At 41.3% G+C, this 13,050-nt stretch overlaps 1 protein-coding gene across 2 annotated transcripts; it reads right to left on the bottom strand.

Moving 5' to 3' along the window:
* Window positions 1-7,774: 7,774 nt before the first annotated feature.
* LOC134127317 (uncharacterized) lies at window positions 7,775-12,524 on the bottom strand. 2 transcript variants are annotated; one of them, XM_062561934.1, is made up of 10 exons: window positions 12,317-12,524; window positions 11,234-11,513; window positions 10,780-10,827; window positions 10,544-10,588; window positions 10,227-10,405; window positions 9,999-10,095; window positions 9,458-9,805; window positions 9,143-9,287; window positions 8,712-8,839; window positions 7,775-8,456 (listed from the first exon to the last, which is right to left on the bottom strand). In XM_062561934.1, exons 2-7 carry the CDS (start codon window positions 11,504-11,506, stop codon window positions 9,539-9,541), a joined length of 909 nt encoding a protein of 302 aa, XP_062417918.1. In that variant the 5' UTR covers window positions 11,507-11,513; window positions 12,317-12,524; the 3' UTR covers window positions 7,775-8,456; window positions 8,712-8,839; window positions 9,143-9,287; window positions 9,458-9,538. The 2 variants fall into 2 exon arrangements, with proteins under 2 accessions (XP_062417918.1, XP_062417919.1); XM_062561935.1 differs by having other exon boundaries at window positions 12,323-12,524.
* Between the last annotated feature and the right edge of the window lie 526 nt (window positions 12,525-13,050).

The raw sequence follows: 13,050 nt of genomic DNA, 5'->3' as shown, positions 1-13,050 counted from the left end.
GGAACATGGCTATATTTATACATGGGCAGGTTTAACACCTTGGTTTTGTTATGCTAAAGAGTTTGAGACAGGCAAGGAGGTCTCAGACTTGAAGGGAAACTCAAGGTGCTTACAACAGATGTTTGATTAGATCTAGGACAATAGCCAAAGAAATTCACACCTTCTCCTTCCTCCACGCAGCGGTGTTATGCAAAGACAAATGCGATCAAAGAGGAGAGGTGCTTTGAGATTATTCTGTTTAGATTGTTCCCACAGCTGGTGTTTTGGAACTTTCCTCAGAATTAAAGTCACGATTGATTTTAGACATTAATCTAATAAAACATTATGGCATCATTATATTTTGCCATTACACTGTGAAGGAAGGAAAGGGAGCAAGTGTTTTTGCTCCTCCCCTCAGGATGAGGATTCATATTTAAAATATGAAATTAATTCCCCCAAGTCACCTCGTCACAATACACATCCCTCTTTAATTTCCTCTTCTGTGATTGGCTGAAGTCTTGTTTTTAAATGAATATTAATGTAACAACTGATGAAAGTTGTACACAAGCTCAATCACATACTCAGGACTTTAATGACATTCACTGTTTATGGTTCCAGAACTCCAGGCTGAAGGAAAACCCACATCAACAGGTAACTAGAGACAGAAGAGAGAAGTAAAGATCCAATGAAGAGGAGTCAGAGGTCAACGTTAAATGAAATGTATTTATTTACTGATGACTTGTTTCTGACCAGTGAGGTTGGTGGGAGGAGCCAGTCGCTGTGCAGGAACACTGGAGATAAAATATCAAAGAAAATGGAGACCAGTAGATGGTGACTTCTGGAACCTGAAGATAGCAGGTGTTCACTGTAGAGATCTGGACTGTGGATCTGCTGTTTCTATGAGACGCAGAGAGGAGTCCTCAAAGAGATCTGTGTGGCAGTTATTCCCTCCCTGTGTTAAGTATGGATCTGCTCTGAGGGGATGTTTATTATTGCATAACTCTTCCTCCATCCTGGATCTCACCTGCTCAGGTAAGCCCATCGGTGACATCTTCTATGACAGTAGTGTATCCAGGATGAATCACTTATTCACCCTCTAGAGTCACAGCAGACTTGTCTGATGAGCTGCTGCCTCACTGAAAGCACCAAGATGTCTTTATACATGAAGCCCACATGTCTGCTGCTTCAGGAGTCCTCTGGACCAACCACCAACCAGCCTGAAAACACTCCTTCAGCTTCACAGCTTTCTTACTCACTGGTTTCCAGCTCTGTCAGACTCTAGGGATCAGTTTATGAACTGATTCATATTCTGAGTCAGATCTTCTCAGAGAAACAAGATGTTAATAAGATGCTATTTAGTGTCTTTAATGTGTCTCTCTCATCTTCTGTCTTCTCTCCAGACTCCATCAGGCTGGTGGATGGGTCTGGTCTGTGCTCAGGCAGACTGGAGGTGAGGTCTAACCAGTCTAACCAGTGGTCCTCAGTGTGTGAAGAGGACTTTGACCAGCAGGATGCAGAGGTGGTCTGTAAGGAGCTTGGCTGTGGGGCTCCTTCAGTCCTCCAGGGGGCGCTCTATGGAGAAGTGGAGGCTCCAATGTGGACCAAAGGGTTCCAGTGTGGAGGCCATGAGTCTGCTCTCCTGGACTGTAGAAGCTCAGGCTCAGAGAGAAACACCTGCTCACCTGGTAAAGCTGTTGGACTCACCTGCTCAGGTAGAAGAGGAGCTGCAGCTTTGATCTGCTTCACTTCTGTTCTACTGAAACTCACTTTGTTCTTCTACTGACGACTCTCTTGTTTCTGTTCAGAACCTGTGAGGTTGGTGGGAGGAGCCAGTCGCTGTGAAGGAACCCTGGAGGTGAATCAAGGAGAATGGAGACCAGTAGGTGACAATATAAGGAACCTGAAGGGTGCAGATGTTCTCTGTAGAGATCTGGACTGTGGCTCTGCTGTTTCTACCAGAGACAGAAAGGAGTCCTCAGAGAGATTTGTGTGGAGGATTGAGTCTTTCTGTGTTCATTCTGGATCTGCTCTGAGGGAGTGTTTATGGTCAGGTCCCTCTTCCTCCATCCTGGATCTCACCTGCTCAGGTGAGTCCATCAGTGACATCATCTATGTGTCCTGTACTTCCTGTGTGTTGGTCCAGTCCCTCCCTCACTACACACCTTGAATCTGTGGTGTGTAGGACAAAGAACGCGGCCGAGGACAAAGCGTCCGTGAGTCAGTCGTCGTTAACCACATGGAGCGATGCCGGGAACGACGCTTTGCAAACTTTATCTTTAACATCATCAAGGTCTCGTGTCTCTTTAAGATCTGACAGCATTAGAGAGGGATCAGGTTGATGTGTGAGGAGCAGGGTAAAAAACATGTAACTTCTCATTGCCACTAGGTGGCGCTATGACCAGTATTAAAATGATCACATGGATGTGTACAGGTTAAGGATGTCGTGGCATAAGAGACATACGGAGCAGATTAGATCATGTTTGATCATTAGGGCCAGTTTAGGGGGCAATATTTACATATGCTACGAAGATGGTGGTCATTTGGAAGTTAAGTGTGTTGACTTATTAAACCACGCCCCTTAGAAGCTCATTGGTCCTAACTTATGAAAACAATAAGATATCAACAAGTTTATATGATTTCTGATGACATTGAACCAATAATCATCAAAAGATACTCTTGTGAGTATCAGAATCAGCGTTTAGGAGCAGTCGGCAAAAGTGTGTTTTTAACTAAATTCTAAATGGTGTAAAATCTAAGTAGAAGTATTTAAACGCTTGATGGACCTTTTTGTAGAACATGTTCTAGAGAACAGGTGAACTTGGTGAATTTCAAGTGAGTCGGGCATCGGGGGGGAAACTGTCCTACTGTGGTACTAAGTGGTCCAATTTCTAGGGGGCGCTATAGAGACATTTCTTCATTCCAAATGCAAAACCCCCAAATCCGTGAGTCGGGCTGCTGAATATAATCTGTTAGTAACACAGTAATATTTGCTTGAATGATGGAGAATGTCGTTTAATGGATGTTACAACATTCCATCAAGCGTGAAGCTCTGGATATCTTTTCATCACAAAGGTCTTTAGATGAAATCAGTGGTTCTTAAAGTGTTTCTGTCACGACCCACTTTGGAGGAAGAAACATGTTCACGTCCACCGACTACAACGTAGACACATAGATCCATATATGTGAATATTCATGATATATCATCAGAGACTAAGCCTTCCGTCACCTTCTCACAGCTTTCTCTAAACCTCACACACAAGATGCTGAACCTGCTTTGAACATTTGTGTGTTGCTGCTTGATGTTGAGATTTCACTTGAGACGTGTGTGCAACAACTGAACGTTGTGTGTCGTGTGCAGACAGCAGGGTGATGTGTAGTTGACATCACAGTGTGAAGAAGGACAATCCGTCTAATGCGGATACGGGAGTGTGAAGTCGGGCCAAACTGGGTCCAGCGATTGGTGCATCAAGGGAACGTTGTGCACTTTTTGTGTGTTAAAAACTGTCATAATTCTAAAGTTACTGACAAACACAAGAACGCAGTGGACCAACACACAAGAGCTGGGTTTTTAAGTTTTCCTCGATTGCAGAAGCACCATTTTGATGGTTTAGTTTTAAAGACAGAACACACAATTATCCAAACACCTCCAGTCCTTTGCAGAATGAAACACTACACATTTATCAACATTTTAATGATCAATCATCAAAACCATGTTTAGTCACCACATGAAACACACGTTGCATCAGGCTTTATTCTGTTTGTACCAGTTACACACTGCAAACCCTTTTAGTACTTCTACTTCTCAGTGATTGGAGACAGTGAAGTACACAAAGTGCAAAACATGGCCCACATTTACACCACTAAACGCATGTAACCCTTTTTTGCCACCTTACTCCAGAAAATGAAACCTTAAATCTTATCAAGTGACAAAAGTCACATCTCAAATAATGAAAACACAGGATCTCAGTTTCTTTCGTTGAGACAGCGCATTAACAACAGTAGGGCTGCAACAACGAATCGATTAAAATCGATTAGTAAAAGCGTTGGCAACAAATTTCATTATCGATTCGTTGTGTCGCGCGACTATTACGTTTGAGTATTAAAAAAAAGTTGTGCGCGCCGCGCAGAGCTGAGAGAAAAAAAGCTCCGCCCAGCAGAGCGTTGCTAAGAAAAATAAATAAAGAGCAGAGCTGAGGTAGAGGAAAGACCATCGGTGAGACCTGTGATACTGTTCTGAAACATGCGGAGGCAGAGAAGCCAATGCGATCTAAATCCTCCCAGGTATTTCACACTGAAATGGGGGGTGCGGGTCCTAGCGGGCAACGGGGGGGGGGGGGGGGGGGGGGATGCTGCGGTTTTCTTTGCAGCGCCAGTAGTTTTAGGTTCTAATCGCCGCGCTCGACTTCAAGGTGTAACCTTTATTATTGTTCGGTCTGAAACAGCGCGCCCAGTGACGGGTGGTGCAGCAATATTGTTGTTCGGGTGGAAATCAGGAGAAAGGTCGGTCCGGGATATTTTCGGGAGGGGCTTTGAAATTCGGGAGGGTTGACATGTCTGATTGTAAGATATGCAGAAGCGACATGGCCTGGCACGGGAGCACCACGGCAATGATTCAGAAACTTAAACAAGTTGGAAAAATCTAATCTAAATATTTTTTGTGCCTAATATATTTAATTTGGCGGCTGTAAAGTATACATCATGCGATGTGTGTATGTTTTTTGTGTTAGTCCATTTTATTTGCTTACTTAGGGATGTTAGGGAAGAGCAATCTGTTAGTGCAAAACATATTTAGAAAGTGCACAGTCACTTCTATTTTTCAATAAAGGGTTGGAAATGAATGTTTTTAAATGTTTTATTTTTTTATCCGATTCATCGATTAATCGAACAAATAATCGACAGATGAATCGATTATTAAAATAATCCTTAGTTGCAGCTCTAAACAACAGCAAACACACTTCCGAACCCTTTCTCAAAAGAGAAACAAAGAATATGGACATACAGGAAACAAATATAAAACCCCGGGGTATAGTCTTTCCTTCTCTCAACTCCATGTAGTCTAGAGTGCACTCTTTTGTAATATCGTTGGCGCGCTGTGGTTGGAGCTCATAAAACACTCGCTACGGTACCTCCGTGGATGGGTGCAATCCAACAGGCAGCGACCAACCTGCGTCCCGCGGCCGCACAGACACGCCCTCCGGACACGCCCTCCGAACACAGCAACCGCGTCGTTAGCTTGGCTCCCGCTAGCGCCTGCCAGCTCCCGCTAGCCACCTCAGCTGGGCTTGCTTCGTGCGTGGACCAACCTCCAACGGGGGTGTGGAGTCCGACTCACACCCTCCGAACACGTCAGTCACAGTCCACGCTCGCAACGATCCACGCCGACCGCCCGCACAGTTCTCCGGTCTCCGATCCTGTATCGTTCTATTTTTCTCCTTCTTCTTCTTCTTCTTCTTCTTTTTCCCGGGTCCTTTCCCGGAAGTGTTCACTCTAAGGTCATGAACATCATGCACGTAACAGAATGACCTTTACAAATCAAATAATATTTTTAAGTCTCTCATATTAAACAGAAATTGTTTATACATTCCAACATCTTCAAATAACAATTTAGTATGAACTTTTATCTTTAACTTAGTCCTATGACAATAATAATAAAATACCACTGATATTTATCAGAGTATTACACGCACAACGTGTGCTCACACTTTGTACAACACTACACACACTTCCATCACACACCACACCAGACCAATGCTGCACACTGTAGGAAATAGAGATTATTTTCATCCACATCCTCAAATTAGTCAACAAGTCAACACGCAGACGCACAATGAAACAACAACATGTCCAGTGTTCATGCATCACACAAACATTGGATCTTAGTACAAAAAACAAGAAAAGAAAATGAATATCTAAAGAAAAGCTGAAAACACGGAGCAGGAAAAGCTGCACGTGAATCTGTGTTCACAACATGGTCCACAAGAGATGGACACATTTCATTGGTTACATTTGATCCTGTTTGTCTTTGATCTTCTCCTCCTCCATCTTGGTTGAACAGGTGAACTCACCTGCTGCATCTCATGCTGCTGAAACCTGATGGTCTACCATGAGGCGGCTGTGTGTGACCGTGTGTAACACACGTGTGGTGATGAGCCAGTCAGTGACATCATCAAGTACTTCTGTGTGTGATGTACACACGTGTGTCTAGTGTTGTGCACATCACAGTGTGAGGCTGACTTTGTGCTCATAGAGGTTTGAATGTGGGCCCAGTTCTGCTCCTGGAGGCAACGCTTTGGAGAACTGGATCAAACTTTAGTGTATTTTAAGCAATAAGGGACCAGGCTGCAATTGTGGCTGTAATTCACCTGTTTATTATTATCTTTAAAAGACGTTGTGCACTCTCAAAACAGATGTGTTAAAACTAACATATCATGTGTTAATTTTTAACACATCCGTGTGTCTAGTTAAGGACAACACATCATGTGTAGCTTTTAACACAGGCAGTGTGTAAGCTCAATTAACACATGTTGTGGGTTCTATATTTCAACATAATGTGTTAAAATAACACAAAGAATGTGCTAAAATAACACAAAAGATGTGCTAAAATAACATTAATACTGCATCCTTAAAATGAAAATTTTCCTTGGTGAATATGCTTTAAAACACAAAGATTACAAGAAATTTAGGTCACAATTATTTTATTTCCTTAATTTCATATTTAAACATTTGACGGATGTTCAGATTTGTTTACCACAAATGACCACTGTAAACAAACATTTTATATACAAAATGCAGTTAATACATAAAAATAAATAACGTATAAAGTAGGGCTGTCAAAAATAGCGCGTTAACGGCGTTAATTAGCTGTTTGTTGTTAATTACGTCAATTTTTTTGACGCATTTCACGCATGCGCAGTGTGACAAATTATTCAGGTCCGGAAAGAACCTCTTCTTCTAGGGAATGCACTTCATCCTATACAACACATTACTGCCACCTGCAGGCATATGTCAGGCCGTCAGGTTCAGCAAGTTGTTTGCGCCAGAGACCCGCTCACCCCCCCCCTCCCCCCCCCCCCCCCCCCCCCGTTCTCGCGCAGCAGAACAGAGAAGAAGAAAAGCTCCGCCCAGCAGAGCAAGAGCAGCGCTGTTCTGAAACATGCGGAGGAAGAGAAACCAATGCGATGTAAATCCTCCCGGGTATGGGAATATTTCACACTGAAATGGGGGTGGTAGCGGATTTCTTTGCAGCGCCAGTCGTTCTAATCGCCGCGCTCGACTTCAAGGTGTAACCTTTATTATTGTTCGGTCTGAAACGGCGCGCCCAGTGACGGGTGGTGCAGCAATATTGTTGTTCGGGTGGAAATCGGGAGAAAGGTCGGTCCGGGAGATTTTCGGGGGGGGCTTTGAAACATCGGGAGGGTTGACATGTCTGGTCATGTCTGGTCATCGCAGGAGCACAAACTCGCAGCAGAGTGGGATAAACTGCAGAGGCTCGAGACCCTTCTAGAGCCATGCAGGGAAATCAGTCTAACTTATCAAATAACATTGATTTGATTATTTTCTGGAATGAATTAAAAAATCAAATATCAATAACATATATTTATGTAAAAAATAATAATTATGATAATAATAATGATAATTATGTATCTGTGTCCTGTTATTTATCTTTAGTATGCATTTCAGAAAGAAAAAATGGTTAGGATTCAGGTGTGATTAATCATGATTAATCCACTGAAAATTCTGATTAATTTGATTAAAATTTTTAATCATTTGACACCCCTAGTATAAAGTAAAATCCAACTAAACAAAAAATTCCAAGCATCACGTCACAGAAACTGAACCCAAATGAGCTACTTCTGAATATCTGAATTCTGAATCCAAAGCAGAGAAGATCAGGCTACACTCATAAATCTGCAGGATCACTGAACAGCTGCATGCATTTTTGTGTTACAAGTTGTGGGTTTTGGTATATGTCTTGCACTTAGGTAATGCACATTTAAACAATCAATTTGTATAGGATTCTCATGGAGTTGGTTTCCACTGAAAGATGACAGCAAGTCTAATGGTCTGATGTCTGCTATATATTATAGCATTATCATCATTCCGCTTCACAACATATGCATACAAGTGATAATCAAAGTTAGAACTTACAACACTGCCTGGAGCTTTGCAATAAGTTCAACAACTTTTGATCTCTTCCTACATGAGATGGGCATGTCATAAACATACTCAAAGAAACTATAGACTGATTCGAGTTGGGCAGGATATGCCATGTTGCAAACCCAGAAAAGTTTGAACAACTTGTCAATGGCGCATGTTAAACCTTCGTCTTGAAGGGGGATGGCGACATTGTCGTTCTTTGCAATGATCACATACTGAGCTGGTGTTCTGGGGTGCCCTAAACACACAAGCTTGGGCTGGTGGACTCCCACTGCTTCCTCAGGAGATCCCTCTAGAAGGCTTGGGATGCTTGTTCCAGTCTGGGAAAGCACAAGTATATGACATTTTGAGTTTCTTATATCATAGTACACAAATGTCTGTCTAAATTCACGATATAAAACAAAATATAATCAAGTCATGTTTTACACAAAATTCCGAACATATATGTGAAAATCACAATGCTAAAATTGTAATACTGTAGCATACAGTGTACATGTAAAAGATGGATTAGCACGTGTTGATACTTGGGATTGGATAAAAATATTACCGTATAGAACCAAAGCTGCTTTTCTTACCGGTTTTAAGTCCAAGATGTACGAAAGGGCCGATTTCACACTGCATTTGGCCCATCCTTTAGCCCTTCCGGACGCGGTAGGAGGCAAATAGTGTGTGAGCATCTGAAGGGCTCTGAAGCAAAGTAACTCTAAGCAGAAAAAAAATGGGATATACTATATATGATTACTGATGCCATCTCAGACAAAGTTATCACAATAGAAAAAGATGAGCCATTGTTGTTGTAGAGGAATCAGACATTTAAATTACACTTGAACTAGACTGATTTTCTGATTTTATAATTCTTTAAATTTAAATAGTAATGTATGGTTACGAAGAAGCCCCCCGGATATCCCATAGACACTTATGATAAAATATGGCATAGTCCCTAGTGACTGCCAAATTAAAAATAAAACACGTTGACTGTATCCAATATGCATGAAACATAACTTACCATCAATTTCCTCACTAGCTGGCAAGACATGTGGGTCATTTTCAAGTGTAGCCACTTTCAGTAGTTTTGGAACAATATGTCCTTCCCATTTCCGAAGGAATAGGTCTTCCTTCCCGGGGAACATTTTTCCAAACTCTGCATCCAACTGGAAAGTAGCAGATAATACAGCAATGATATAAAAAGAGAAACAACCATTTTGAAACACAGATTAATGTATCATTAAAAGCAGTGAAAGGGTATTTATAGTAGTATTAAAAAAAATATAGTAGTCTAAGTTTAGATGTGCATCTACGATCCAATATGCTGATTACTTACCAAGTATGGCATGTCCACAAAGCAAGGGTACTGCTGAAAAACCTCAGCCACGGTTGGCGACTTGGTCGTGATCCAGAGTCTTCAATTGGTGAAGGCTTTCTCCATGCCCATTTTGATAGATGCAATGTTCTCAGGAGAGGGTCTCATCCTTTTAGTAGAGGTTATCCACTCCTTGATTGACTCTTCTTCCCCATCTGCAATCACCTGCAGTGTTATACTAACTCCAGAGGTATTACTAGACCTCCCGCGCTTGCGATAGCGTCGCTGATCATCATGGAGGGTTCTTCGTAGGTTTCTCAGCTTCAATTCGATGAACCCACAGTGAGACACCGGGTCATAAAAGTGCTCCTGAATGAAGTTAAATAAAAAGGGAAATTTCAAATCCCAAATTCTGTTGCATCAAAAACATTTGAGTCACTCTCTAAAACCAAGGTGTGCAATACTTATCTCTATAACAGTGGCCTTATAACTAGGTTGCCAAAAGGTTTGAGTAAATATAATGCAAACAGTATTTTGCTGTAAGACATTTGTTTATACTTACAAATCCTTCATTCTCTTCTTGTATCTTGATCTTTAGTGATGGGAAGACTGTTATTAGGCTTTTAGCCAAAATCTCTTTGTCAGCACTTGAAGGATAACTGAAAGAAAATAGTGGAATTAAGGCCTGAAAAAATAGAAAACTATACAAGGCTTTTATAGAGAACACATATTTTTGTTTCATTGCATTCATAATCTCCAGGAAAAAGGGAAAAACGTTAAATGAACTCACAATCCCCTTCGCTCCACCAGATCACTGACACTTATCCTCACAACAAGTTTTCTGGAGGTCACAGAGAGTGTCCCGGATTGTTCATATTCGGCAAGTACACTTGGGGCCTTACTCTCAATGAGTGCTGTCAGACTGGCGGCATTAAATCCATGCGCACCATCAATTTGTCCTTGACTATTCTGTGAAGGCAAATAACAAAGAAAGAATTCAATTTTACATGCAATGGTCCTAAACATCTGACACAAACCAAACGTCCCCCCATGCTGGATTGAACAACAATAGGTCACTAAATATTTTACCATGGTATCAGCACATACCAGTTGACTGCTTGGATGACTTGTACAGGAACTCAAGTGCTCAGCCTTTAAAAAGGAAAAGATGTCACCACTTAAACAAGAGCACCCCCTGACCCTATGGTGCAGAATAGATCCAACTTCCATGAGCAAGATGAATTATTCAACAGTTAAATTATTATTTAATGGAAAACCATTTGCACTAACATCATTCCAATATTTATCAATACTAGTACCTATGCAACTATCAAGAACCATACCTCCAATTGACCACATGAATCAGATGCATCTGTACCCGGTGGTTCAGCCTTCAAAAGAAAATGTCATTAATTGATCAGAAACAATATACAATCACTAAGATGATAGAGTTCCATTATGAATCAGATTCTCCCCTCACAGCTGTATAATAGTACGGCACTTATACATTACATCTTCCAACAATCTTCCAATATTACAACTTGATCTCTGTGAAAATAACTATTTGTATATTAAATGTCTGCTGAGACATCAGCATCCAAGGCCTCATTATGTATTTTTTCATTTTAACTTTTTACAGGCTACAACTATTTCTCAGTAATGGTGGAGAAAACAATGCTTATCTACTGGGTTAGTTCCTTGGTAGACAAAATAGTCCATAAGATACAGAACAACAAATAGCTAACAGTTGGCTAGTAATTGACAGTTTTCACAAGACTATTAAATATACGTACATACCAACTGTTTCCCAGGTTGTTTTGGCTTGATTGACTTGAACAAAATGTGATATTTGTCAAAATTTCCGACATTGCCATTGATGTCCGCGTCAATGTATTCATTAAAATCTATGTTAAATTTTAGAATTCTATCACATTCTGCATTGCAAGTCAATGAGCTTTTGCAGGCATCACGAATGTCTGCAATAGAGGTCAGCTGAAGCATCTTTTTGCAGATCTCGGTCCCATCTAGGAACACTGTTGCAAGTGTCTTGGGAGCCTCACTCCCTTCCATTTGAATGCTGTAAAAGAAAAAAATGGCTGATGGTGAATTTTTGGATTAAATATGAACAAATTGCCCCTTGGCTTCAATTTGGAAACTGACAGAAATAGTATTTTTAACATGTGAGATATACCAGTGTTTCTCCTACCATTACAATCAATAGGCGCACACCTATCCCGCTCCCCATGTTGAAAAAGTCAGAAAAACCCTCCCCCACCCTCGGCCCAACGGCCCAACTAACGTTAGCTATGCAATATTCATTTTCCCGCCTTTAGCACTTGACTGCTAACTTAATTATTTTGAAAACATAACACTAACCCGCATAACAGTGTATACATGAATATATATTGCGGTCTACCACAAACATTGCTTTTGTTAATTTAACCGTTTCAGTAACTGAATATATGTCGGCTACAATACTAATCTATTAGTGGGTTAGCATTAGCAGCACTTAACGTTAGCTCGATGTCAAATTTTAATTTAACAATCAGGGGTGGCGGGCGGGCGGTCCAGCAGCCTTTGACCCTCGACAGCATCTATCACGCTAACGTTGACTGCATCAGACAAGATGTAGACCCATATAATAACATGACTTCAGCTCAGTCCATATTTCACAGGTAACAAAAACACAGGACACTAGCTTACGTTCGCTAGTAATGAAACGCCAGTACGGAGATAGCAGTAACAAGATATTGACGTCTCTAAAGTTATTTAATGATATCTTACATTAGTTAAAATAACTTGTCGAGTCATTACCGTTTTCCATTTTCGAAAATGCTCTCTACATTTCAACAGCATTAATCGTATTGATAACTAACTTACCGTTACCTGTCTTCGTTTTTCCTTGCCTCAGCAACTCAACGCCAAAGGAACGTAGGTCTTCTTTAGAAGTTAGCGGGAGTTGACTTATAGCCGCATTACCGCCACCCGTTGGACTGGAGTGTGTTGTGTTTTTTTTAAATAATGACGCAAGGCAGTGGGAGCGCAGCGTGAAACTCAATTGAACAATTACTTAACACATGATGTATTAGTGACGATTCAACACAACATGTGTTGAATTTGTACTAACACAAGAAGTGTGTATGATTTTAACACATCCTTTCTGAGAGTGTGTGTAAAGTGCAACCTGTGAAATCAAATCACAACTTGTGCAGATGTGTGGGAGCCGTCTCATGATTATTAAACACAAGTTATCAGTAAAGTGGCTCCAATAAACCGGCTTTCCACTACAGAACTTCTCATAACAAGTTGCAGCCTCTCAATTCATCATCAGTGTTGAGTTCTGATGTGTTTAGTTCATCAGTTTGTGTACTTTTCAACGCTTCAATGCTTCCAGCTGCATTCCAGCTGTGATGTCCAGGTGGTGAACAGGTGAACAAACTGAACCTGAACTCCCTGCTTGGTAACAACAACAGAATGTAAATAGGGGCTGTAGATGATGGTGGTAAAGGGTTATGTTGGCTCTGTATGCGCGCTACGAGACACCGGACTCCAGGAAGTGCATGTGTGTAGTTGGGTTCAGGGGTTCAGTGTGCGCTTCTCCCACCGAGTGGAGT

Source organism: Pungitius pungitius, chromosome 4 (assembly GCF_949316345.1).
Source record: "Pungitius pungitius chromosome 4, fPunPun2.1, whole genome shotgun sequence".
NCBI classification, from domain to species: domain Eukaryota; kingdom Metazoa; phylum Chordata; class Actinopteri; order Perciformes; family Gasterosteidae; genus Pungitius; species Pungitius pungitius.
This window is presented reverse-complemented; position numbering and strand designations above follow the sequence as displayed.